At 52.4% G+C, this 23,575-nt stretch overlaps 5 protein-coding genes across 6 annotated transcripts; 3 read left to right on the plus strand and 2 right to left on the minus strand.

Moving 5' to 3' along the window:
• Positions 1–273: 273 nt before the first annotated feature.
• LOC128273688 (adenylate kinase isoenzyme 6 homolog) lies at positions 274–888 on the plus strand. The gene is made up of 2 exons (XM_053011712.1): positions 274–320; positions 389–888. The coding sequence occupies exons 1-2, from the start codon at positions 287–289 to the stop codon at positions 886–888; spliced, it is 534 nt and encodes a 177-aa protein (XP_052867672.1). The 5' UTR covers positions 274–286.
• Positions 889–1,491: 603 nt separating this feature from the next.
• On the plus strand, positions 1,492–7,311 carry LOC128271959 (SWI/SNF complex subunit SMARCC1). The gene is made up of 6 exons (XM_053009653.1): positions 1,492–1,614; positions 1,978–2,097; positions 2,189–4,303; positions 4,397–4,712; positions 5,056–5,853; positions 5,976–7,311. Exons 1-6 carry the CDS (start codon positions 1,492–1,494, stop codon positions 6,725–6,727), a joined length of 4,224 nt encoding a protein of 1,407 aa, XP_052865613.1. The 3' UTR covers positions 6,728–7,311.
• A 688-nt stretch (positions 7,312–7,999) lies between these two features.
• Positions 8,000–13,934, minus strand: LOC128270124 (E3 ubiquitin-protein ligase Arkadia). The gene is made up of 7 exons (XM_053007529.1): positions 13,787–13,934; positions 13,334–13,720; positions 10,981–12,550; positions 9,352–10,899; positions 9,189–9,285; positions 8,915–9,120; positions 8,000–8,843 (listed from the first exon to the last, which is right to left on the minus strand). The coding sequence occupies exons 1-7, from the start codon at positions 13,932–13,934 to the stop codon at positions 8,720–8,722; spliced, it is 4,080 nt and encodes a 1,359-aa protein (XP_052863489.1). The 3' UTR covers positions 8,000–8,719.
• A 1,554-nt stretch (positions 13,935–15,488) lies between these two features.
• Positions 15,489–16,802, plus strand: LOC128272084 (eukaryotic translation initiation factor 1A, X-chromosomal). 2 transcript variants are annotated; one of them, XM_053009816.1, is made up of 3 exons: positions 15,489–15,550; positions 15,658–15,947; positions 16,226–16,802. In XM_053009816.1, exons 2-3 carry the CDS (start codon positions 15,744–15,746, stop codon positions 16,466–16,468), a joined length of 447 nt encoding a protein of 148 aa, XP_052865776.1. In that variant the 5' UTR covers positions 15,489–15,550; positions 15,658–15,743; the 3' UTR covers positions 16,469–16,802. The 2 variants fall into 2 exon arrangements, with proteins under 2 accessions (XP_052865776.1, XP_052865775.1); XM_053009815.1 differs by having other exon boundaries at positions 15,501–15,550; positions 15,661–15,947.
• A 795-nt stretch (positions 16,803–17,597) lies between these two features.
• On the minus strand, positions 17,598–20,141 carry LOC128270125 (stabilizer of axonemal microtubules 1). Its single transcript, XM_053007530.1, has 6 exons — positions 19,863–20,141; positions 19,584–19,790; positions 19,206–19,494; positions 18,786–19,132; positions 17,968–18,256; positions 17,598–17,893 (listed from the first exon to the last, which is right to left on the minus strand). Exons 1-6 carry the CDS (start codon positions 20,139–20,141, stop codon positions 17,598–17,600), a joined length of 1,707 nt encoding a protein of 568 aa, XP_052863490.1.
• Positions 20,142–23,575: the final 3,434 nt, after the last annotated feature.

The raw sequence follows: 23,575 nt of genomic DNA on the forward strand, positions 1-23,575 counted from the left end.
AGAGTCCACATGTCCATCGTCCAATAACATTATTAAGTGCACACAATAAAAGTGCTGCTGATTGATTATAATTGTGGTTGACAGTAAATCAAGTTGCAGGCGATGCACTAGCACGATTAAGCAAGTTTCGTCGAACGGACTTACTGCTCAGGCATTTAAATTTCATATTTTACATACCATCTGACAGCAATCCTTACTGCTGTCAAGTGCGTTGGAAACATAAACAATGTCGCCGGTGTAGGCCATCGTGTGCGGATTGCTCGTTTCCGTAGGCGTGTTCGTTCCGATGGCAAAGCCAAATCCCAATATTCTAATTACAGGTGCGTAAGTGGAATCAAGAACAATTTAAACAACTAGTTGGCCTGTTTTGACTGCTTCGCTTTTACAGGGACACCCGGCACCGGTAAATCGGAATTGTGCCGGTTGCTCAGAGAGAAGCTGGCGCCTGACTTTACGTTGCAGAACGTCAGCAAGATCGTAGTCGACAATGGCTTTGTCGAGGAGTACGACGCAGACTTGGAGTGTCCCGTAATGGACGAGGACCGGTTGCTGGACTTACTTGAGCCCATCATGCAACGCGGTGGCAACATCGTCGAATACCACAGTTCCGATTTCTTTCCGGAACGTTGGTTTGCGGCCGTGTTCGTGACGTGCTGCTCCACCAACGTGTTGTACGATCGTTTGCGACAGCGCGAGTACAGCGAACGGAAGCTTAAGTCGAACATGGAATGTGAAATTTTCCAGACACCCCTCGAAGAGGCCCGCGATTCCTATCGGAAGGAGATCGTTTTCGTGCTACAAAACAACGACCTTGCCGAACAGGCTGCCAATGTGCAGCAGATATGCAGTTGGTTGGAAGAATGGAAGAACAAAAGCAATAAAAAGTAACATAAACTAACATCTGCATACCGTAGTTTCTGGAACATCTGGAACAAGTCAAGGCGGTGGTTTATGACATCACCCATTAATATCGTGTAAAATCCTAATGTACAATCGTGATCGAGAAAAATGCGCCCAAAAAAACGAATCCAATTTTTTATTTTATGAAGTGAAATATTTCACGTTTATGTCGACATTTCGTTGTGAAGGCTTTGACAGGAACTAGTCAGTGCTGCTGCTGCTGCTGGTTCGAGCGAAATGGTCTGCTCTCGGTGTGCTGTTTTATTATGTGTAAAAGTGGTTGCGTGTTACCAGAAGAAGAATAAGTAGTTTGAATACATCATTGTCCATCACTTCAGAGGACTTCTAGTTAGAGTGGTTTGATTGAAAGCGGCAAAAAGACCTTATTTCATCGTAAGCAACGCCGTACAAGGACGATTAATCCCGATTACGCCGTCAGCGGCGGGTGTCGACATATCCACTGAACAGCAATTGTACGGCGTCCTGTCAGTTCACCATTTTGCGGTACATAAACAAAAAAAAGATTGAAAGAAGGTATTCGTAAGCGTCGCAGTGAAAAGTGTCGGTGGCGAAACTAAATCCCTTTAACCCATGGAAATGGTGTCTCTGGGGCCGAAAAAGGATGGAAATCCTAATGCCGAGTTCTTCACGGCACCGGAAACGCTGCAGGGCTTCGAAACTGTGCGGTTGTGGCTCCAGAAACATTGCAAGAAGGTACGGTGTTTTGCGTTTGTGTTGGGTTGCGGAGATGCCCCCTTCGGGCTGCGAGCCATTTTGTCATTGTCAAGATGCTGATGAAAGTGGCACTGGTCGTAATGTTGTTTCTCCACGAAAAGCGGCCGTGTGAACCGTTTTCGGATGAAAAATCTAGCATCGCAGATTTGAGTTTGAGATCGCCAAGAAGAAGGAATACGTGATTTGCGTCATTATTCAGATCCGTGTCCGTGTGGCTTGATGATGCCGCCGGGCGTCCGGACCTGTCAAAGCGATACTCCCTCTGTTTATGTTATATGCTCGTTGGCCATTGCGTTATAATGTTATTACTATTGTCGATTTGCTTTGATCCTATATTTTTAGAACCTCGCACCGGATCCACCGACGAAAGAATCGCTAGCTCATCTCATCATCCAATTCATTCAGTACCAAGAGGCTAAGCTGGGCAAGAACTCCCAGGACCCTCCGACGACGCGGTTGCCGGTAAGACGGACGAGAATTGTGTTTTATTCTACTTCGATCGGATTCAATTCACTCACGCCGTTCCTCTGCTTTGTTTCATTCCGATTCGAAGATTCGATATTTTATGGACTTCAAGCCAGGTGGCGCCCTTTGCCACATCCTATCGACCATGTACCGATACAAGGCGGAGCAGCGTTGGCGCAAGTTCGATTTCACCGTCAACAAGAATCCGATGCGCAAGGATCCGATCGGTCAGATGGTACTGGACATCGAGACGGCACTAATTGAGGCGGAATGCATGCGTTTACCCATGGTTTACATCCGGCCAGAGGTGGACCGGGCGACGGCGACCAAAATTAACGACATCGTCACAAACCATCAAGGTGAAATCACGAACGACGAAGAGGAAGCGACGCACATCATTTATCCGGTGATCGATCCACTGCCGGAGGACTATGCGAGGCCCATGTTCCGGCGCGACAAGCACGTCATGATCCATTGGTACTACTTCCCGGAGTCGTACGACACTTGGGTACCGAACACGTTCGATTTGCCGGACAACATCCCCGACAGCCCCCCATCGCCCGCTGAGCGTTGGCGTGTGTCCGCTTCGTGGGTGATCGATCTAGACGACTACAACGAGTGGATGTCGGAGGAGGACTACGAGGTAGACGAAGCGGGTCGCAAGAAGGTGCATCCGCATCGGCTAGGCGTGGAAGATCTCATGTCCACCGGAGTCGAGGATAAGGTGAAGAAAACGCCAAAGGTGGTCAACTCGAAACGTAAACGATCGCCATCGCCAGCGGCAAAGGGTGGCAAGCGCAAAAGCTACCGCTCTCCGGCCTTCCAAAAGAAACGTGCCGACGACGAGGAATCGGAAGATCTGACCAAGGACATGGAAGATCCGGTACCGGAAACCAACATCACTGAAGTGAAGGCCGGTTCCAGCACTTCGGCATCGGGCCCAGCAACGCCACAACCGAAGCGTGACCCCGATATGCTGCCGATGAAGTATGCCAGTGTGACGGATTTAGACGATGATGTTGAGCGGTCGAATGCGGATCGTGCCACCGGAACTGGTGGTTCGGTTTCCGGTGGAATCGGTGGCGGTGCGGCAGCCGGTGGAGAGGATAGCCAAGCCGGAAAGACGAGTGACAGTAGCAACACGCAGGATTTCCCACAAGGCAAGGATGACCTGGAGGACAATGTGACGGAGCAGACGCATCACATCATCGTCCCGTCGTACGCCGCTTGGTTTGACTACAACTCGATCCATGTCGTTGAAAAGCGTGCCCTACCCGAGTTCTTTAATGGTAAAAACAAATCAAAAACACCGGAAATTTACATGGCGTACCGGAACTTTATGATCGACACGTACCGTCTCAATCCGACCGAGTATCTCACGAGCACGGCCTGTCGGCGCAACTTGGCCGGAGACGTGTGCGCAATCATGCGTGTGCATGCGTTTCTGGAGCAGTGGGGTTTGATCAACTACCAGATCGATGCGGATTCGCGCCCCACGCCCATGGGACCACCGCCGACGTCGCACTTCCACGTGCTGAGCGATACACCGTCCGGGTTGCAGCCAATCAATCCGCCCAAGACGGCGCAACCGTCGGCGGCGAAAAGTCTGCTCGATCTGGACAAGAAGCCGCTCGGTGAAAAGAAAGATCTTGAACCGTTGGGTCCTGGTGTGGTCGGAGGAATGCTCGCTGGGCCACCGGGCCTAGGTGGGGTAGGGCCACCGGTAGGGCCAGGTGGTGCGCCCGGAATCATCGGTCCCGACGGTATCAAGGTGGAACCGGGAAGCGTTCCCAGTGCCGACCCGAACGGCCAGTTTGGTCTCCGATTGGATCAATACACGAGGAAGCCGGCTGCGATGCGCAACCGGACGGCGGCCAGTATGTCCCGCGAGTGGAGCGAACAGGAAACGTTGCTGCTGCTCGAGGGACTCGAAATGTACAAAGACGATTGGAACAAGGTGTGTGAACACGTCGGTTCACGCACACAGGACGAGTGCATTCTGCACTTTCTGCGACTGCCGATCGAAGATCCGTACCTCGAGGATGATAACACGTTCCTCGGACCGCTCTCGTACCAGCCGATTCCGTTTAGCAAGGCTGGTAATCCAATCATGTCGACCGTAGCTTTTCTGGCGTCTGTCGTCGATCCGCGCATCGCGGCCAGTGCTGCCAAGGCTGCAATGGAGGAGTTTGCCGCCATCAAGGTATGAGGAATGCGAGGCCGCGCAAAAAAAATATACGTCCCAATACGCCATCAACCGTTTGACGGTTTGACTGATCCATTTTACTTTAACCAGGACGAAGTGCCGGCCTCGATGATGGATGCACATCTGAAGAATGTGGAGAAGTCGAGCTTCGGTGGCAAGTTCGATCCATATGCCGGTCTCACCAACAGTGGAATCGCTGGGACCGGCGCGGAGAAAGAAAAGGAAGCTGAAGAAGGGGAAAACAAATCGCCGGCTGCGACGGCAACGGCCGCTTCTGCGGCGACGACTGCCGCAGGAAGCACCCCTCCGGGCGGTTCGTCGGCGAATGCTGGTCCGTCCAGCGCTCCATCCACCACCAATACCGACGTCGAGATGAAGGATGTATCTAAGAAAGAGGACACCGCGGGTAAGTGCGCATTTCCGTATGAACGTCCTCTACACCAGAAATTCAAACGAGTCCAATATACGCTGGTGTACGATGGTTGCCGTGCAATTCTGATTTTTTTTTTATTTAAATTCATCTTTAAGCGGTAATTTTCTATTGATTCAGTTTTATTATCCATCATGGCGGTCAAACTTTGATCATTACATTATTACAATTATTTTAATCATTACATTTCATTATGATTCTTAAGATGTGTTTTACTTTAGGTGTTTTGTATGTTTCTCTGTTTGGAACATTTCCTTTAATTGTTTTTGTATTATTTTTTCGTTTTTTTATAACATGGTCCCAATTACCGCATTATTAGAGAAAGAAAAATCCACCGATGAACCCGTTAAACCAACTGTCGATTCTGATGCTCCGGCAGCAACCGAGACAAAGAGTGCTACCGATGCGGACGCTGCTGGTAGTCCTTCGGCGGCCACTCCGACTGCCGCGCAAGCGGCGGATGGTACCGCCTCTGCGGCCACCTCTAAAGATAAAGAAAACAAGGACGCGCCTTCGGCGGTGCCCGAAACCCCTGCCGCACCCACAACAGTGTCCACGGTGGCGAAGGAGAACACTGACCCGAAACTGTTCAACGAGGGTAACCTTCAGGCGGCCGCTGCTGCCGCGCTTGCTGCTGCTGCCGTGAAAGCCAAGCACCTGGCAGCGGTCGAGGAGCGCAAAATCAAGAGCCTTGTGGCGCTGCTCGTGGAGACACAGATGAAGAAACTGGAAATTAAACTGCGCCACTTTGAGGAGCTCGAGACGACCATGGAACGGGAGCGGGAAGGGCTCGAGTACCAGCGGCAACAGCTCATCCAGGAGCGCCAGCAGTTCCACCTCGAGCAGCTGAAGGCGGCCGAATTTCGTGCCCGCCAGCAGGCCCACCAGCGCTTCCAGATGGAGCAAGGTCAGTGGCAACAGCAGCAGCAACAGGCGGCAGCGGCCCAGCAGCAGCAAGCGGCCGCACAACAGCACCTGCAGCATCAGCAACAGCACCCGCACCAGCAGCAGCCCCAAGGACCGACGGCGGTCTCCGGTGCACCGACCGCAGCATCTGCATCAGGCCACTCCGCCGCCACGGCCGTACCGCACAACGCCATGCCCAATCCGGCAGCTAGTGAGTCCGATATTCAGAACCATGAGCAATAACTATTAGGCGCAGGACATTTCGTAATCGGAAACCTTTTCCACCGTTTTGTTCTCTCTCTCTATCTCTCTCTACTAAATTCATGTTCGCAGATGCTCAAAAGCTGCCACAGACGCCATCTATCGCTGGTGGCCCGGCAGCAACAGCACCTGGGGTGCCACCAATGCCTGGCGCCAACAGCTCCCAGGCACCTCCGGTGGTGCCGCCGCCAACATCCTTACCCTTGGTCAACAACAGCCACATCCCGGTGGCAGCAGCGGGCAACGGTATCCCTCCTACCTCCATTCAACCCTCCTCTACGAATCCTACTACCGACGGCACTACGCCAAATAATATTATGCCCCCGGCGGGAACGCCACAGCAGCAGCAGCAACAATCGCAAGTGGCAGCACCGCCTTCCCCGTCCGCGGGACCCCCGGCGGCGGGCGACGGAACGACAGGGCCCGTGCTGCCCGAAGCAACTCCAGCAGGCCATGCGCTGCCAATGGTCCCCTCCTCTGGCCCTGGACCTCAACTGGCTCAACACCAACCGGCCCAAGTGCAGGACCACCACCACCCGGGGTCGGTGGCGGCAGGGCAGCAGCCACAAGCCGCGCCGCAACAAGGAGGAGCCACGGCTCTTCCGGTCACATCCTTGGTCGAAGCGCCATCACCGGAAGAGGCAGCTTCGGTAACGCCTCCGTCCGCGATCAGTGGTGGATCGGCAGCGGAGGGCAACCAGCCAGCGGAGACAGTGGCGACATCCAACGCTCCCGGGGAACCGGGAGTCACGAATCTTCCGACGAACGGAGCCAACGCCAGCGTACCACCACCGAGCGCGACAACGGTTCCACCTTCGTCATAACTCCGTAGGAAGACTCTCGGCCCTCGAAAGCGAACCACCGTCAATCCGCCAACGGATTGTTCCTTACGCGGCCGCCGTCGTGGTGGTAGAAGGGCGCGACGTCGTGGCGTAGGGCGCGGACAAGCAAGTACCCGCTGATAAGAACGCCAGGTCCTGCCCCCGTAGGTTTGGGTAACTCGAGCTACGTTGGGTAGCCCCACTTGTGTGTGTGTAGAATGTGTCTTGATTTTATTTTTACCGCCTTCTGGCACCCCCCGATCCGCAGATCTGTTTTTGCTACTTTACTTTTTGTGTTGTAAGCACTTCTTGCTCCTTACACATCTTTCTTTCGCAGATTGTCTTGTATTATTTAAAATATTCATTCCTCTCTGCCTAGGGTAAGGAAGATATGCGCATTATGCAGATTATTAAGCCGTTTGTAGCATCAGATTGTCGTCGTCGTCGTCGTGTTAGTGTTCTGACCCCTTTTTTCTGTCGCGCCTTTTACTTTTGACGCAAAGATAGAAAACACACACATTTAGGATGTGAGAAGCTAGGAAGCTAGACATTAACGACAAATCCTCTGCCCACATTTTTCTATAAATGAGAACAGAATAAGAATAATTAAAATAAACAGCATAATAAAACAATCTTACCACTACCTTAAACTAATGGAGTTATAGTTGTTGTGGAAACAGTGTGTAGAACAATAGGACGCCGAAAACTGTAAACTGTCTTCTTCAAGTGGAATCATTCGATCAATAAGCGCTAATGATGATGCATGATGGTATATTCGCTGAAACGTGATGTTCGCAATCGAGTTCGTGCAACTAAAACAATGAAAATGTTGCAACATACGATCGGCCGCCGTGTAACTGACAACAGGGATGACGATTGAAGAAGACCGGAACGATCACGTAAAAACGGATATCATGGCACGTCCTAGCCGCCGGCACCAGCCGCACCTGGCGGACTTACCAGAAACTGTGGCTAGAACGATAGATCGCAACGCATCAAGTAGTCACAGATAAGATGTAAAAACGAATATAGAAGACGAAAAACGGGCAGTTCGCGACAGACAGTGGAGGAAGAAAGGACTTATAATTCTTTAGTTCCTCTTACATTACGGTATAATAAAAGAGGTTCTGCAAAAAAGGTTTTCTAGTTTGTCGCCGACTCAAGAGTGAATAAATTCAACACTCTGGCAATGTGCCTTAAGGTGTTCGGTGCGCAATCGTTCGTTAAAAGCGTTGTGTGTATCGAACCTACACAGTTTTCGTAATCCGTCAAACATCAAACATTGTAGCTATCATTTATTTTGCATTGATCGAAACAAAAAAGACCGATTGCTAAACTCATCATAGCTTCTTACATTACCTTTCGCTCTCTCACTCTCGCCCTGCAGAAGAAAAACCTTTTGACGATTTTCCGGGGTGCTTCATTATCTCTCCCTTCGTTCCCTCTAGGAATATTAGTAAACAAACCATAAAAAATCACCTAGTCACACCACTCATGCAACGCACTCTCCGTTCGTACTGAAGCTAGAACGATAAAACAGCGAGAACTGAGCAACTTTGTGCGGACCTCGTCTGTCCCTTACTCAAGGTAAAGCAAAAATCCTTCAGCACAGCCGGACCCACCGACGGAGGAACCGCTCTGAGCGGCAATAGAGTCATTGTCGCCGTCGGATGACGACGTCTGGATCTCGCCCCCCTCGGGACGGTTTTCGTTGAGCATCATCGCTCCGTTTCGGATCCACACGTCATCGTTCCATTCGCGTCGCGGATCATTACTACCACCAGCGATCATCGCCATCTGCGCCGGGCCTGTGTCTTCTTCAATGCTCATCTCTGCGTCTTCCTCGTCATCGTTGCTCTCTCGCTCGTCGTCATCGTCATCGGTTTCGTCGTCATCGACTACGTGGTCCTCGGCGTCCCTCGACATTACCGGATGATCGTACAGGTAGGCCGCCGCCGTCGTCGTCGTACCGCTACTAGCACCGTCCGCTGCATGTCATGTGCTGTAGTCCTTGCTGAGGTGCACCTCGATATCGACCCGGCAGATCGGGCAGTGTTTGTTGGTCACCAGCCACTGGTCCACACAGTCCTTGTGGAACAGGTGCATGCACGGCAGACGCCTAAAGGGAGACAGATCGAGGATCATTCTCATAGACTGAGCGGCCTCTTTTCACACAACCCTCCTTCTTACCTGACGTCGTTATCAACTTCAAACTGTGACAGACAGATGGTGCACTTCTCACTGTCCTCGTCCGTCTCGGACACGAGCCGAAGCTGTTTGTACTTGTGCGGGAACGTGTTCGTTTCAATCATCTCCTGGGTGGCGCCCCGATTTGTGCACGAGTCTTCGATGACGCGCACGAACCGATTCAAGCTCGACAGCAAACTGGGACGCAGCTACAAAAGGGCAGAGCGGATAAACGGTCAACGTCTCAACACACTGGCCGCCGCCGTTGTTTACTCACCCCAATGCTAAACTGAAGCCCGGGCGGAGGGTCCACGCGGAAATGCTGCGCCGTTATGTGGTGGTACATGTGATGGTGCACGTACTGGTGCTCGCGGCTGCAAGGGAATGGGACACATAAAATACCCACGGAGTACGGTGCGATCAAGGACAACTCCACTTACCGTAGCGCGTTCGGCGAATACGTGTGCATTCGGGCACGCCGATGCGATGCCCGGGATCCCTGCCAGTAGCAGTAGTCGAGGGGAGCACCACTTGCTCCACTGCTACCGGCAGTGCCCGGCTGATTGTGATGGTGGAAATGAATATGGCCTCCGGCGTCTCGTTGCTGCCAGTCTCTGTCATCCGGCATCGCCTCCGGCAGTGGCCGTGAACCACTCGCGTGTGGTTGATCGTGTGGCGCCACGCCGGGGGCCAGTTGTGGGTGAAAGTTGGCGGAGGAACCGGAAGCCATCGGCATGGAACCGTTGCCCGAAGACGTGCTGGCGGCGACACCGAGTGACGGATTGCGAGACGACTGCAGCATGTAACGGCTCGGTGGTAGGATCGGAGGAGGGGATCGCGAAGGGCGGTAGCTGGCGAGCGTCTGACGCCGCTGCAGCTCGCTGTACGGGGCCGGTGTCACCAGGTCGACGGACATCATGCGCCGTAGCGCTTCCTGAGTGTGGTGCTGCCGCTGCCAGAGGCTTTCGTGGGGCGCATAAGGCATTCGACCCATACCAACGGCAGCCGATGGGACGGGGCCTCGCTCACCAACGCCATGGCGATCGGCGACGGAGCGGCGCGAACGAAGGTAGTAATCGTGCCCGGTGGCAGCACTGGTGGGTCCGACGGAAGCGGCGGACGCCCCGTTCGGTGCCAACTGCATCGTCGAGCTGTTGCGCGAGTGTGGCGATGAGGAGCTCGGAGGAACGTAGGACGCTGAGAGTAGCCGACCGGCCGTGGTGGTGGCCGACGACGACGACAACGCCGGAGGACGCGGAACACGGTGACGGTGAACGGGGAGATTGGGGAGACCATCGGAGTATCCGTACGGTTGCGCCGCAGCCATACACAGTGACGCCAGGAAGTGCCGCTGCACGCACGGCCGTTCGTGTTCGACGGGCTGGGCGTTCGCCCAGTCGGGAACGGTGTGCGGTTGGCGCGGACAATTGTTGTTGTGGCTGTGGTTGTTGTTGTGATCGTTTGTAACCGCCAACGACGACGATGATGAGGACGACGGCGGACGGCGGCCGCTCGCCGACGACGGGGTGCTGCACAGCATCGGATCTCCAATGGCGGATAATGGCGGTGGAGGTGGAGGCGGTGGCGGTGGTGGTGGAGGCGGCAAGACCGATCCTCTCGACGACATTCGGAAGCGGATCGCTGGTGTTTCGCCACGGGACGAATTGCCCATATTCATTGGCGTTGCGGAAGAGTAGTCAATGGGGTGATCGGATGAGCGGTGGTGGTTTGGGCGCGGTTCGGACTTCGGTAGCCATGGGTGAACGAGGTGGTGGTTGGCAGCAGTGACAGTATCAATGGGTGCCTCATTTCTGGCCATTTGCAGCTCGGGTGGAACGTTGTAGATGCCGCGGCGACGAACGGTCCAGTTTTCATCGTCATCTTCATCACTAGCGCCCCGTGGCCATGGGTAACGAAGTTGCCCGCGCCGATGGTGACGTTGAGCATGCTGCTGATGGTGGTGATTGTGATGGTTGGGACCAGCGAAACTACCGTTGGCCGTATGGTCGATCACAGAGCCAGCAGCACCACCATCACCACCACCACCACCACCACCACCATCGTTGAGCACGGGTGAAGCGGATGCGGATCGCTCGGCCGTCGGGTAGGACGTCGAATGGAAGCGCGAGCATCGCATGCCGGACGTTGTTGCGTAGGGACAACCACCGGAACCGCTGCTGCATGCGCTACACCTGCGAACGGAAGTCGCTTCGTCCACTGTCCCCGAGGACGATGGTTGACGGTGGAGCGACTGGCAACGGCGACTGCAACTGGCCGACGCGTGGAGATGCCGTGCGGGCACACCACCACCCGTCAATGAGGCCGCCGAAGAAGTGGGAGACGATGACGAGGGTGATCTCGTTGACGAGTGGTACGAGTCCCACGCTCGATGGTTCGGGATGCGATGCCGTTCGGTACGACTCACCGACAGACCAGCGGATGCGGCAGCATTCATCCAGCTGCTGTGACGCTCAGTACCATACACCCCGTAGAGTGGCTGCCCGGTTGACGAGTAACCTCTAATCCGTATCGTTGGTTGAATTGAACGCACCCGGTAGATGTTCTGCGTTCCCGGACCGGGAACAATCTTCTCCGTACTCGTGGCTTCACGTGACGGTACTGCAGATCCGGCCCTAGTTTCCCCACTACTGCCAACGTTTCCTTCCTCGGGCCCGGGTACCAGCGTGGACTCGTCATCCTCGGAATCGTTCGTCAGATCGATAGGTTCACGGGTGACAACTGATGATGCGTTCTCGACCATGATGACATCGTCACTGTCCCCACTAATGCTGCTCGTATCCGTGATCCAGTCTAGCTGTAGGTCGGGGGCAGCAAGGGCATCAAGGGTTTTGGGTTTCGGATCTGCTACGGCCGGAGGCGCTGCTTCCTTGTCCTCTACTGCCTGGTGCACTACTACTGGCGACTCTTGTTGGTCGTTTGAGTCCGTCGCCACAATGTCATCGTTCGTCCCGGAGAGGTCCACCCCTTCACAGAGTGGCTCCAAGCGCACTCCCATGTAAACAACGTCATCCGGTTCCGTTTCGTACTCATCGTCGCTGTCGCTACTGTCCAAAATGGGATTCCGGTAGCGCCGTGACCGGTGCATCGGAGCACTCGTTCTAAATCGACTACGGCCACTCGCCGATGATCCTCCTTCAACGCCATTTCGCATCCACGACATAAAATTGCGACGGTTAAGCCCGCTCGGACCCGCCACCGGATCGGGTGCTGGTTCTTCCGCGGTGGTAGACGAAGGGTCATTTGAAATCTGTTCCGTTTTCGAGCTACTGGCTACTCGCTGTGTTTCGTGTACTTTCTCAACTGACGCCGGACTGACATCGTTACTTGGTGGTGAGCTGGCAAGTGGCAGGTTTTCATTTGCCATCCTCTCGGCACCGTCGGTATCATTCTCGGTCGGTAAAGTGGGCTCGAAGAAACTACCGGATGGTACCGGCGGTTCCTGCTTGACCGTAGAAACGTTAGTTGATACCTTTCGGTCTTCCGTGACCTCTGTTCCGTCATTTGCGAGAGTGCCGTTTTCAGCCTCCCCCCTCGGATCGGCAACGGGTTCAAGCTTTACGTTATCGATCGTACAACGTGACGTCGAAGGGCGTGCCGTTTCCGGTGCAGTGGCAGTGGCTTGCGAAGAACAGGGGTAATACGGAAAACGTTTTGCCAGTGACTGTTTGTCGTCTTCACTCCGTGTCGCACAACATTGACAGGAACATTCGGTGGTGGATTCCAGCTTGATTGTCGTATTTATGTTTGCTGCTGCCGCGGGACTGTTCGCCGGCGGGGAACTATCCCCAGCGGAACGCGGTTCTTCCGAAGGGGTAGCTGGTTGCGCTTCAGTTTGCTCAGTTTCTGGTTCAATTTTGATCGCCTCCTGCGATGGTTCATCGCACTGAGGCTGCTGCACCGGTTCTACTTTAACGGAGGAGCCCGTTGGAGGCGGCGGAAGTGTTTCGGGCTCGGGTTTTGGAGATACATGTTCATGTTTGATGACGCTCACTGCGCTTTGCTGCCCGCTTGCGGGGACTACTTCCGCTGGCGGCGGTTCATCAATTACTACGACAGCAGATGGCACAAAGTTTGACGCCGAAGGACAACTTCCTCGACTTCTCTCGCGCGCGGGCTGCTCAGGGTCTTGGTGGTGATCGGTGTGGTACCGCTTCAAACTCCGTCGGCTTCCACATGGTTCGGCTTCCGACATCGGTGGTCGCACATCCGGCGCACCGTCGCCCCTAAGATGCTGCCGTCGGTAACCGTGCCGGCAGCAACTCGATGAAGCCATCGCAACCGGTGGAGGCGGAGGACTCGCCCCGAGGAGAGGGTGAGAGTTATTGCTCATGAAACTTCTTCCGCCGTGGGTAGCGTGGGTCCCAAAGGAAGCATTGACGGTGTGAGTCGCAGAGAGCGTACGACCAAAGCGTTCCCGGTGATGCGGTCGATACGGTGTGTATCCTCGGAAGGTATTTGCATACTCATCGCAACGGGCACGGGAAGTGCGTGGGGCCGACGGGAACACGGCTGCCGACGGTTGCGTGATGGGCGTTTCGGCCGGCGGTGGAGGAGGGCGCGGAAGCGGCGGCGGCGGCGGAGATTCGGAATCGGTTTCTTGGCCAGTGGCGGTGTCACCGCCGTAGTACAGCCCGTACCGGGAAGGATCGTAATCGTACACATACATCTGCGGCTCGAACGTCCGGAACGAGCCAAACTCACGGTTGGGCCGCAACACGCGCACCGGCCGATACTCATGCGTGTTCTCAGCCGCAAAGAGTGATGGTTCCATTTCGACATCGTTTACCGCTGGGAATAGGAAGACAAGAAATTAGTGTGGTTCGAAGGCAAGGGTTCGAAATTCGACTTGTTTACCACCAACGGTGCCGCCACGTTCACTGCCGCCTCCGTCGATACCCGCCGGTGCATCCGGAACCGCATCGACGTCGGATTGGATGGCGGTATCGAGCAGTTCGCGGAAAGTGTCCGCCTCCAGCCATTCGATTTCAACAGGACTACGCATTATGGACGTTGGAGCGCGCGGGGACGCAGGTTCACTTCTACCGTTGCTACCCATTGCTATGCCGCCACCGTCGCCCCTCCCTTTTGGGTAGCCTCGCTTTTAGTTGTAATAAAAATTGTTCCAATTGGGATTTTAGCTTGGATCACTTTTTCGTGTTCACAAAATAACGCTCGATTGCCCGCTGCACGATCGGTGTTAGCTGAACTTTTCCATTTGGTCGGCCACTCCCGGTTTCTACATTTTGCCCGGTTTCTGATTGCCACGCGAAACCACTACAAGGTAAACACAGACGGCGGAAACGGGACTGCCACGGCGGATTGCGAACTGTTATCGTATCCAAAGTGCAAGTGCAAGTCTCGGTCCGGGTGTATGTGTGTGTGTGCGGTAGGTATGTGTCTGTATGTGTTCACCGTCGCGACAGAGCAACAATCCTCTCCAGAGTGCCTACAGATGTCAGCCCCGTTTACTGCGCTGGCTGAGATTTGGACTATGCTAACTAGATGCGTGCGAAGTTATGATTTTCGCCACCCACCAAGAGTTGCCGGGAATCGGGAGCAGAGTATTTTCGTCTCTGCCTGCCTGGGGCTACACTTTGATGACACATTCGGGGAACGGGGGTATTCTTTGGCACACCATCTGACACCTACCCGTGGCAAGGGGCTTTTTTTGTGGCCACCACCTAGTGACCGTAGAGTCACCGTGGCCGAAGACCGTAGTCGCAAGAACTTCAAGAAGGCGATTGAACGCAAGTTGGAGACGATCGTTTCTGAGACGCAAATGCACAAGTCCTTTCTGTGCTCGACACTCGACTACACAACAAAAAACCCGTCATTTCAGACACACGCACACGCATGCGAACCAATGGCAAAGCACAGACGGCCACGGATGGCAGGTGAATTACTCAACACCGCGCTCCGATTCCGATACGTTCTGCGGGAATTGGTTTGCGGGAGTTCGGAAGCACTTTTGCATCGCAGGCAGGCGGCCACATTAATTTTGATTTAACAAATTGCACCGTCTACACAAAGGAGTGACCCCACGGTCCGGACCGACGGTGTCTATCACATCTGTTCGACTGCGCTACGCAGGTGTGTGTGTGTATCGTTGGTACAGAAAGTTTACATCTTGCACTGCGAACTGCGCCTTTAGCTCAGCGCTATTGCCATCACCTTCCGGCGCACACGCTGACAGCGCGCAACCGTAGGGATTCATATCGGTTTTCTCACTCTGCCACGAGTAGAGCTCTTGGTCGGGTCGGTGGTGTGTGTGCGTGTTCTTGTCGTTTTGTGTTTTCGACAGAATCTGATGTATTAGGTGGAGCGAAAAGTTGCACCAAGGTTCGGTTTTCGAGCTGGTTTGTCAGTTTTTCCTGACCGTAGCGTTGAACTGAGCTACTAATAAAGAAACACTAAAAAAGAAAGCGATATGTGGAACTAGAAAAGGGTAGTTTTTTCGAACATTTTACTAGTTCCGAGACCAAACTAACTAGCCGCTCGAATCGCTCGGACCGTTTGACAGCACTGGCTGCTCGAAAATCTGGGTCCCAGTCCGCGCCGTTCGTCAGCAAGTCTTTTCGATCCACGCGCCTGTCAACGCCATCGGCAGCAATCTTTTCGGTAAGCTCGTGCAATTTCGCGAGCGAAACAAAGCCCACAACGTGCGCTATTGTTTCGAGTTGGCTCGTTTATTCGTTTATTCGTTGTTTCTTCTCGCTTCGACGCAGCAGCCTGCGTTTATTCTGCAGTTTTACCGTACCGTGCGGTCGCGGAACCTAACGTCAGAGCCACCGATAGTGTTAGCCACTGAACCATGCCGAAGAATAAGGGAAAGGGAGGTAAAAATCGTCGTCGCGGTAAGAACGAGAACGAGTCGGAGAAGCGGGAACTGATCTTCAAGGAGGACGAGCAGGAATACGCACAGGTCACAAAAATGCTGGGCAACGGCCGCCTGGAGGCAATGTGCTTCGACGGTGTCAAGCGCCTCTGTCACATCCGTGGCAAACTGCGGAAAAAGGTGAGTCGGTCCACGGCCTTGCCAACGCCATTTCCGCCCCACTGTCCGTGACACACACGATACAGCGACGAGTGCAGTGCTTTCGGAACATTCCGGAACGCAAAGGGGCTACCGTTGGTGTGACAGAAATTGCTGGCAAGCATTTGCGCATTGTCTTCAATGGCAAGGGAACGCCAAATGCGCTCGGCGCATACACACGTATGCATGTAACGAAGGGAAAATGCTAACGTGTGGTTGTGTGTGTCTTCGTTGTTCGGGTCTGTTTACCTTTTCGATAGGTCTGGATCAATCAGGGTGATATCATTTTGATCGGCCTTCGCGACTACCAGGACTCGAAAGCGGACGTTATTCTCAAATACACACCGGATGAGGCCCGAAATTTGAAGACGTACGGCGAGTTCCCGGAATCGGTGCGCATCAACGAAACGGTCACGTTCGTCGAAAACGACATGGATGACGATATCGAGTTCGGCGACGACTACAGCTCCTCGGAGGAGGGCGATGCGATCGACGATATCTGATCTGTTCATCAACAGCATCCTCAGCAGCAGCAGTTCCGTTAACTCTTTTAACTCCGCCAACCGCAGAACCCCACACGAGGATGCCGAACCCCTGACCGCACCCAAGCAGAGAGTATATTCGAGTGGTTTTTGCAGGTTACATCAAATTATATCCTTTGTTTTGTTGCATTGTGTTTGCGTGGACGCAAACGTCGAAGTAGCAGGCGCGGAGAGCATGACAGAGCGAAGGCCGTGAAGTATTGGTGTTGTATAAGAAGTTCCAAAATTTCAAGAAAAATCGTTTATATAACACACAAAACACCCCGGAAATCACCCCAAAGTTGTGTTTGTACCGTTCATTGTGCAAAGAAATAATCGTGCCCGGAACGCAGCGAGCAGGCGTCGCGGTCTAGTGTGTGAGAGCGAGAATAAGAGGACTTGTCGCGCGTGCCACAGTAATGCGTGCGATTCTATTGATGAGTATTGATAACGCCAATGTTTATAAAACAATTTTACCACCAGAGTTCGTTCCCTAACAGGACAGGGAACTGTGCGCTCGCGACCGGTCAAATGAGTGATTTCAAATTGGTTTTACTTTGGCCTACTGAGCATTTTCTCCGTATTACTCAGCGTGAGAGTTGGTGGCAAGCAACAACGTTGAAAGTGGGTCAAGTCTACGCGTGCTTCGATTGAAATGCAGTTGTTTTGGTGGTTTCCATAGCGTCCGCTTTGTTGTTAAGAGTGCAGATTTGGGTTAGCCTCTACTTTCAATACTTTTCAATATTTATAATTTTTCAAAACGACTCGTTGGTCGTTCGTTTTGGTATCAAGTTTATTTGGCGATTCTATCGATTTAGACTACAACCATCGTGCGACCAGCAATGTGATCGCTTTAATACTAAATCCTGCACATCTCGGGCTAACTGACACTAACAGCATGCATTCAGCCCTTGAGCGCAACTTGGAAGTAGCATTGCACCTCAATTTTAAGCCTAGTTTTCCACAGACGCCACACGGGGAAAATGTATTTTACACTAAAATTTATCCATAGTTGCTGAACATCTGACCAGTAAAAATATGCCAACGGTGTCGCTTCTCCGAAACAGGAATTTCAATGCAGCCCACTTTGGGAAGGGTAACAATTCAGGAACTACTTCACGATCGCGGCTCGCGGGTAACTTGGGGCAATGCAATCGCCTTCCATGTTTGAGCAGCAGTTAACATCGGCAGGTTTGCAAGCCATACAGCAGGAGGCCATGCTGCCAGGGCACGGTTCTTCGATAAACTGGCCCGGTGCCGGGTAGCTGAGCTTTTGAACCGTGTCGGAGTCCATCGGCTGATTTGGCGGCTGGTACAGTTTGCGTTGCGCCCACGGGTAGTGTTCCTTCGGAGGCGGACAGACGGGCATAAAGCTGAGCTTTTGGGTCGTATCACTCTCCATGCGCTCTATAGGGGAAAATAGAATGCATTGAGTGAACTACTTCGGAACGACCCGGCTGCCAGCTTCAATAGTGTCTCACCTTCCGGGCGCTTATATACAAGAACGGGTTTACAGGACTTTGTGGGAATGATGTTTTCCTTGTTCGTGGCCGGATAGGACAGCCGATTAACGGTGTCAGATTCAACTCGTCCCGCCGGTATGGTCAGCGACCCTGTCGGTACGATGGGTTCCCGTTTGGTTGGTGCTTTGCTGACAAAATCGTGCCGCTGTGTTGTCATTTCCTCCATTGGCCCTTCACCCATCAGCGAGGCAGGGCGTGGCAGTATCGGTGCTTGGCGTTCCGGATGGCAGTGCGTAGCGAAAGACATCTAAGAGTAAGAAACGCATAACAAGTACATTTCGATAGCAAATCAGCAATGGCCTCTAAGGACACATGCACAGCGAACTCCGGAAGGTGAAGGAAACCAAAAGGGGGGCGTGTAGAGCAATCGTATTTACATATTTGCCATCCTCCAATAGATCTAAGAATCTCGAAGCTTTGTCTCCGAACTAGAAGGGTCAGGCGTGCACCGGGGGCGGCAAACTTTGGTTTGAGCGCTTCGTGTGACTACTGCTATGAGGGGTTTTTAATATACGTTGCTCAAATTACCTTCTCCCATTACCGGTGGCGGTGGAAGTTGTCACGTCTACGTGAAATATCGATATGAGAGTGTTTTAATGTACTTAGCGCAAGCTACTAAACAATGGAGCAAATACAAAACCCTAGCATTACGGACGGCACAAGTATTAGAGCCAGGACGTGTGGGACAACCCCGTTTCGTGGTTGCACGTTCCGGCAGGTGGCCGCTTCCGTAACTAGTAAAATGCGGAATGATCCACGACATAGCTAGGATATACCTTGTAGACCGTATCGTCGTCCAGCTTCTGGTCCACTATCCGTAGATGCGAAACCGGCCGTATCGCTGGTGGACGCTCTCCGCAAGCGCTGTGGTAGCTCTCCTTGTAGACCGTCCTCGATTCGAATCCCGAACCGGCAGGTACAGCGAGGTTATTGTACGGTAGCACTAGCTTGGCCCGCTCGGATGCGCAACTGGGCATGAAACTCTTCTTGTACGTCGTCTCGCTGCCCATTGCACCGATCGGTGGCTGAAAACTGCCACGTCGCGCCCACGGCGTGTCTTCCTTGGGGGCCAGGCAGACGGGACCATAGCTAAGCTTGGTGGTCGTTTCCGATTCCATAGGAACTGCAACGTTCACCAGACCGTGATTAGCCACCGTGACACCCATTCCATCACGCACCACACCACCAACACTTACTCTCGGACCGTTCGTACTGGCGGACGGGCTTGCAGGAACGAGCCGGTTGATATCCGGCCATGTTTGGGCAGCTGTACGACAGTTTGTTGACCGTTTGCTTCTCGAACGGTGCACTGTGGACGTGCATGTGTCCGGAAGGGACAATTTTGTACCGCTTCGGTGTCGTTTTGGCCACATAGTCATGCCTGGTGGTGGTCACTTCCTGCAGGGGTCCCGGCTGGATGACCGTGTTTCCAACCGGAACAATTGGTTGGGCACGTTCGGCGTGCTGGTAACCGGGGTACGAGAGCTGAAAGGTACGCCAAAAAAAATCCCATAGTATTCGCGGCAGGTAGACAGGAAGTAAGGCGCTTTTCGGGTCCTCGGAAAGCAACATACCGTAGTAATGGTGTCCTTTTCCAAGCTGCCAGGATGGGGCGCCAGGTGGGACTGTGGCTTTATCGGTAACGGGCGCGCATTCACGGCGAACTGTGGGTCGGTGTGGAAGGACGTTTTGTAGACCGAATCCCCACCAAACTCGATCTCGGGCTTTTTATAACTGCTGACCGGTTTACAGGAGTCCCGTTTAGGTGGTTGCACATAGCGCTTGGAGGGTAAAAATGAAACCGGGGTTTAAAAATTTACTAACCACATTCTTAAAGCCAGTAGCATACTTACCACTCGCTTGACGGGCACACAGCCCGACATTCCACAGCTGCAGTTGCTGCATTGGGGCATCTTGCTGGCACAGCGCTGATCGACGTGAATCGGGGCTTCGGAGCACGGTTCAGCTGCGGGGTAGCAGGACGGTTCGCTGACGATTGGCACCTCAGCACATGGCGGTGCCAGTGAAGCCTCTGGGCGTAAGTTCGCGATGCCGAACGGTAAAGATGGTTCGGCGCAGTCCACACTGTCGGCAGCCGTCACGTTTAAGGTCACGCCATTTTCAAGGAGCATTGAAGCAGGATCAACCGTAGGGGATGATTTTGAAAAATTTGCATTATTATCACGAACCACCGTTGGAGCGGCCCAATGTCGGCCGTTTATTTAATCAATAAAACCTATTTATACAGTTCGATTATTTTTTGAAGTTGCCTCCGTTGACCTTAATCGCTTTCGCTATGCGTGTGGGCTTCTTGCAACTGGGAACACTTTCGATGATGTGTGCTCCAGAAAAAACTATAAGCGAGTCGTTTACTACACTTACCCAACGTCAGCACATTCCATTGTGCGCGCCACGCGGACCAAAAAACACACGGGATTAGAAAATAGTATCCAAAAAACCGATATCCAAAAGCACCGTAGACGAACAAATTTGGCACATAAAAATGCTTACTGGGTAATGTTGAATGTACGAGAATGAACCTCTTTCAGCATTTTTCCTACAATTCTAGGGATACTATGATTCACCAGTTTTTCAACTTTTCAAATACTACCGAAAACGGAATCATGGCATACTATGCGTTGGCAAAACATTGCATTACCCAACTGTTCCATAGGAACGGGGTTCTCCTTCAACCGGAATTCGAATATGTCGATAATGGACGACCATTTTTTTTTCAGCGTGTACACTGAAACATGACCCGAATTTTCGTCTTTTGACTACACCTTTTCAGGTCAAATAATAACACTATGTATCGCTCTTCTACCTCTGCTCTACCACGTGTTTCAGTCTCACCAGTTGGCGGTCTATCCCTGGCATGGGGGTACTTTCGATTCGTTTTGTTTATGAGTTCCATGGCTTTTCCCTTTTCCATTCGTACTCCAGGGAGGGTGGCACGGTTTCCGCCAGTCCGCCCGAATCGACCGACGCCTCAAAATCACCCGAAACAATATTATCCCGTCTCATTATGCAAGCAACATTGAATTCAGCCCTCATAACCTTCAATTTTTGGGCTTTTGGTCCTTTCGGCCATGTTTGTTCTTCGGTTTCTGTGTTCCAATACAACGTGACATTCGTTCCCGTTTAATATATGCAATTTTCGGTCACAAGGTCAATAATATTCATTCCGGGATTTAAACTCCGGAAGTGTTTGAACCGCGCTCCATCATGCTAGACTTAACGTTCCATTCGTGGATACCACATTCCGGTAGAAACGGTTCGATGGAAGTTATTTAAAGACACACTTTTACGACACTGTTGCTCAGCTTGGGTGTAACCTCCACAATGAATTAAGTATTCGTCAATCGATTAGTATGATTAGAGTTTGTTTTCTCGAAGTCACACAAATATTTCATTAGGTGGTGGAAGTACGGAACCAGTCACTCGATCGTTCAGTCAGGTTTTCCTCAACCCCTCAGTTGATCTTCGGTCCTTGCCATAACAACTTTGATTAAAGCCCGACCAAAACCCGCCTGATCTCGTTACCTAAGAGCAAGAAATTTGTCTCAAAAGATCAGCTCAATTAAACTTTGATTTTGTACAGACAATCGGCCCCATCTTACAGATTCATTGCCCTTCGGCTCACGCGTGCTGAGAGTTCAAATTCCTTTCTAAAAATTCCACTCATGCGTAACTGGCAATAAAAGGCTAAACTGTGTAGCAGTTTTTAGCACATCAAAGCGACCACTTACGCTTACGAACTCTTATCGATCACCTTCTGCACTTGAAGCGACCGAGCAGACGTTGGAAATGTTAACACACTAACGCAAATTGCACGTGACGTGCTGGTAATAATTAGCGTTGCATGCGTTCAAGTGTCCACCTAAGGAACGATCTTGATGGGGACCGATACAATCACTGCATACATTTCTTGTGCTCGTCGACGACCCTTGTGCACCGTTCATTGCAGACAGACACTCTACTTTGCGTCTCCTAATCACAATCGGTCACGAAACACTTCGGCCATTGGCCGAACGCAACTCTTGCACCGCAGCGGTACTGGATGTTTGTCAGACGTCTTGGACATACCACCAAACGTCGTCGGGCAGGAAGGAAGCAGGATTCTGTGGAGGCTAATGGCTACTCCAGGGTGGCTCCGTTATATCGTCGCCGGAGCCCAACCGAACTGGGATTGGCCTCTGTTGGGGAACCCGCGGCTTCTACTCCGGACGAGTGGAACAGCGATACTGAGAAAAACTGCGCGACCCACGTTCACCAGCGAAAGGCGAATGCGATGGCCGACCGGTTCGTTAACGAAATCGTGACCTCACTCGAGCACCGGATCTGTTCGGCTTCGTAGGGCACCAACCGACAACGGTGCGTGACCAACAGCTGGTTCCACGCTGGGGGACACATGAGCGAGGGGGCAGATAATGCTAGCAAGTCCTGTGTCCCTCGTTCGTCCTGTGAGCGTGGTTAAACCAATACACTGGCACACCCACTGCTGCCGACGCGTGTTACGGTTGACCGGATGCTCGCGGAGGGGTCAGAAACGAATAAAACTTTCCAATTCACCAAAAAAGGTTAAAAGAGACACGAACTTGAAGACAGCCAGACAGACAGACAGCCAGGAAGAGCAAGAGTTTTCACTTTCTTCGGCCACTTGAAACACCTGAAAAAGAATTTGAACTAGGTTTGCATTTGGAAGTTATTTTTTTAACGACCAATCGGAAGTGAGGCCCGCCATTGGAACCAATCGGCTCAATAAGGATGCACCTTCCAGCGCATGACTGCGGATTCCGGTAGTAGGCAGGTCAGGTAGGTGCTGTGATAGGCCTACCTAGAGGCTATAGGACAAGGTTAGGGCAGGGACGGAAAGCAAGAACGAAACGGGAACACCACGTTTCGTTCGGTGGCCCAGTTTCTTTCATTGTATTTCGTTTTACGCTAGTCTGTGGTGCAACCTAGGATTGTTCGTACACAAACCTTACTCACAGGACTCGGGTTGGCTAGTAGACCCCAAACGGTGGCTCGTCTGTTCTGTGCATTGGGAAACATTTTGAACATCATTATTTTGGTCTAGCACCAGAGGTCGGTTGTTTTATGGAGAAACTTTTGTGGGAACTAAAACAGTTTCTTCAATTTGTTGAAATTATGCAAACATTCGAGTTGGGCGAAACGAACACAACGAATGTTCCCAGCGATTAGAATTCGCTGTTTGCGTGCAGCGAGCAAATAAATAGCAATTATTTATCAAACAACTCTATCACTGTTGAGCGCTATTACATTCGAACTAAGACAACCCACTTTCAGGTTACGGCATGGGTGGGAATGTCTGGTCGAGCGATTGCCAAACGGAACCGGCTTAAAGTGCAAACAGAAGTTTAGGTGAGTATTCTAAGGCAAAAACACAAGACAGTGAGACAGCTCTATATATGCTATGCGCTAAAATTCCATTATATTCTTTACAGCGGCCAAAATGTGTACCTGAGCTCCACCGCGCTATGTAACGAGTGTGAACTTTGAACTGAATAAGTTTGTTCACGTTTTTTAGGGCACACCAGTGAAC

This window comes from Anopheles cruzii, chromosome 3, assembly GCF_943734635.1.
Source record: "Anopheles cruzii chromosome 3, idAnoCruzAS_RS32_06, whole genome shotgun sequence".
NCBI classification, from domain to species: Eukaryota; Metazoa; Arthropoda; class Insecta; order Diptera; family Culicidae; genus Anopheles; species Anopheles cruzii.

What these genes read in the sequence shown, in the direction of transcription:
- LOC128273688 (XM_053011712.1), top strand. Translation starts at nt 287, where the DNA reads ATGGCAAAGCCAAATCCCAATATTCTAATTACAG. An exon ending in TCCCAATATTCTAATTACAG is followed by an intron (nt 321 to 388) that starts GTGCGTAAGTGG and finishes TCGCTTTTACAG; the next exon opens with GGACACCCGGCACCGGTAAA.
- LOC128271959 (XM_053009653.1), top strand. Translation starts at nt 1,492, where the DNA reads ATGGAAATGGTGTCTCTGGGGCCGAAAAAGGATGGAAATCCTAATGCC. An exon ending in AGGAGTTTGCCGCCATCAAG is followed by an intron (nt 4,304 to 4,396) that starts GTATGAGGAATG and finishes TACTTTAACCAG; the next exon opens with GACGAAGTGCCGGCCTCGAT. An exon ending in TAAGAAAGAGGACACCGCGG is followed by an intron (nt 4,713 to 5,055) that starts GTAAGTGCGCAT and finishes CCGCATTATTAG; the next exon opens with AGAAAGAAAAATCCACCGAT.
- LOC128270124 (XM_053007529.1), bottom strand. Translation starts at nt 13,934, where the DNA reads ATGCGTAGTCCTGTTGAAATCGAATGGCTGGAGGCGGACACTTTCCGC. An exon ending in TATTCGCCGAACGCGCTACG is followed by an intron (nt 9,286 to 9,351) that starts GTAAGTGGAGTT and finishes ATTCCCTTGCAG; the next exon opens with CCGCGAGCACCAGTACGTGC. An exon ending in GGCTTCAGTTTAGCATTGGG is followed by an intron (nt 9,121 to 9,188) that starts GTGAGTAAACAA and finishes GCCCTTTTGTAG; the next exon opens with CTGCGTCCCAGTTTGCTGTC.
- LOC128272084 (XM_053009816.1), top strand. Translation starts at nt 15,744, where the DNA reads ATGCCGAAGAATAAGGGAAAGGGAGGTAAAAATCGTCGTCGCGGTAAG. An exon ending in GTGGCAAACTGCGGAAAAAG is followed by an intron (nt 15,948 to 16,225) that starts GTGAGTCGGTCC and finishes CCTTTTCGATAG; the next exon opens with GTCTGGATCAATCAGGGTGA.
- LOC128270125 (XM_053007530.1), bottom strand. Translation starts at nt 20,141, where the DNA reads ATGCTCCTTGAAAATGGCGTGACCTTAAACGTGACGGCTGCCGACAGT. An exon ending in GTGTGCCCGTCAAGCGAGTG is followed by an intron (nt 19,791 to 19,862) that starts GTAAGTATGCTA and finishes TTACCCTCCAAG; the next exon opens with CGCTATGTGCAACCACCTAA. An exon ending in ACGACGATACGGTCTACAAG is followed by an intron (nt 18,257 to 18,785) that starts GTATATCCTAGC and finishes TCTTACTCTTAG; the next exon opens with ATGTCTTTCGCTACGCACTG.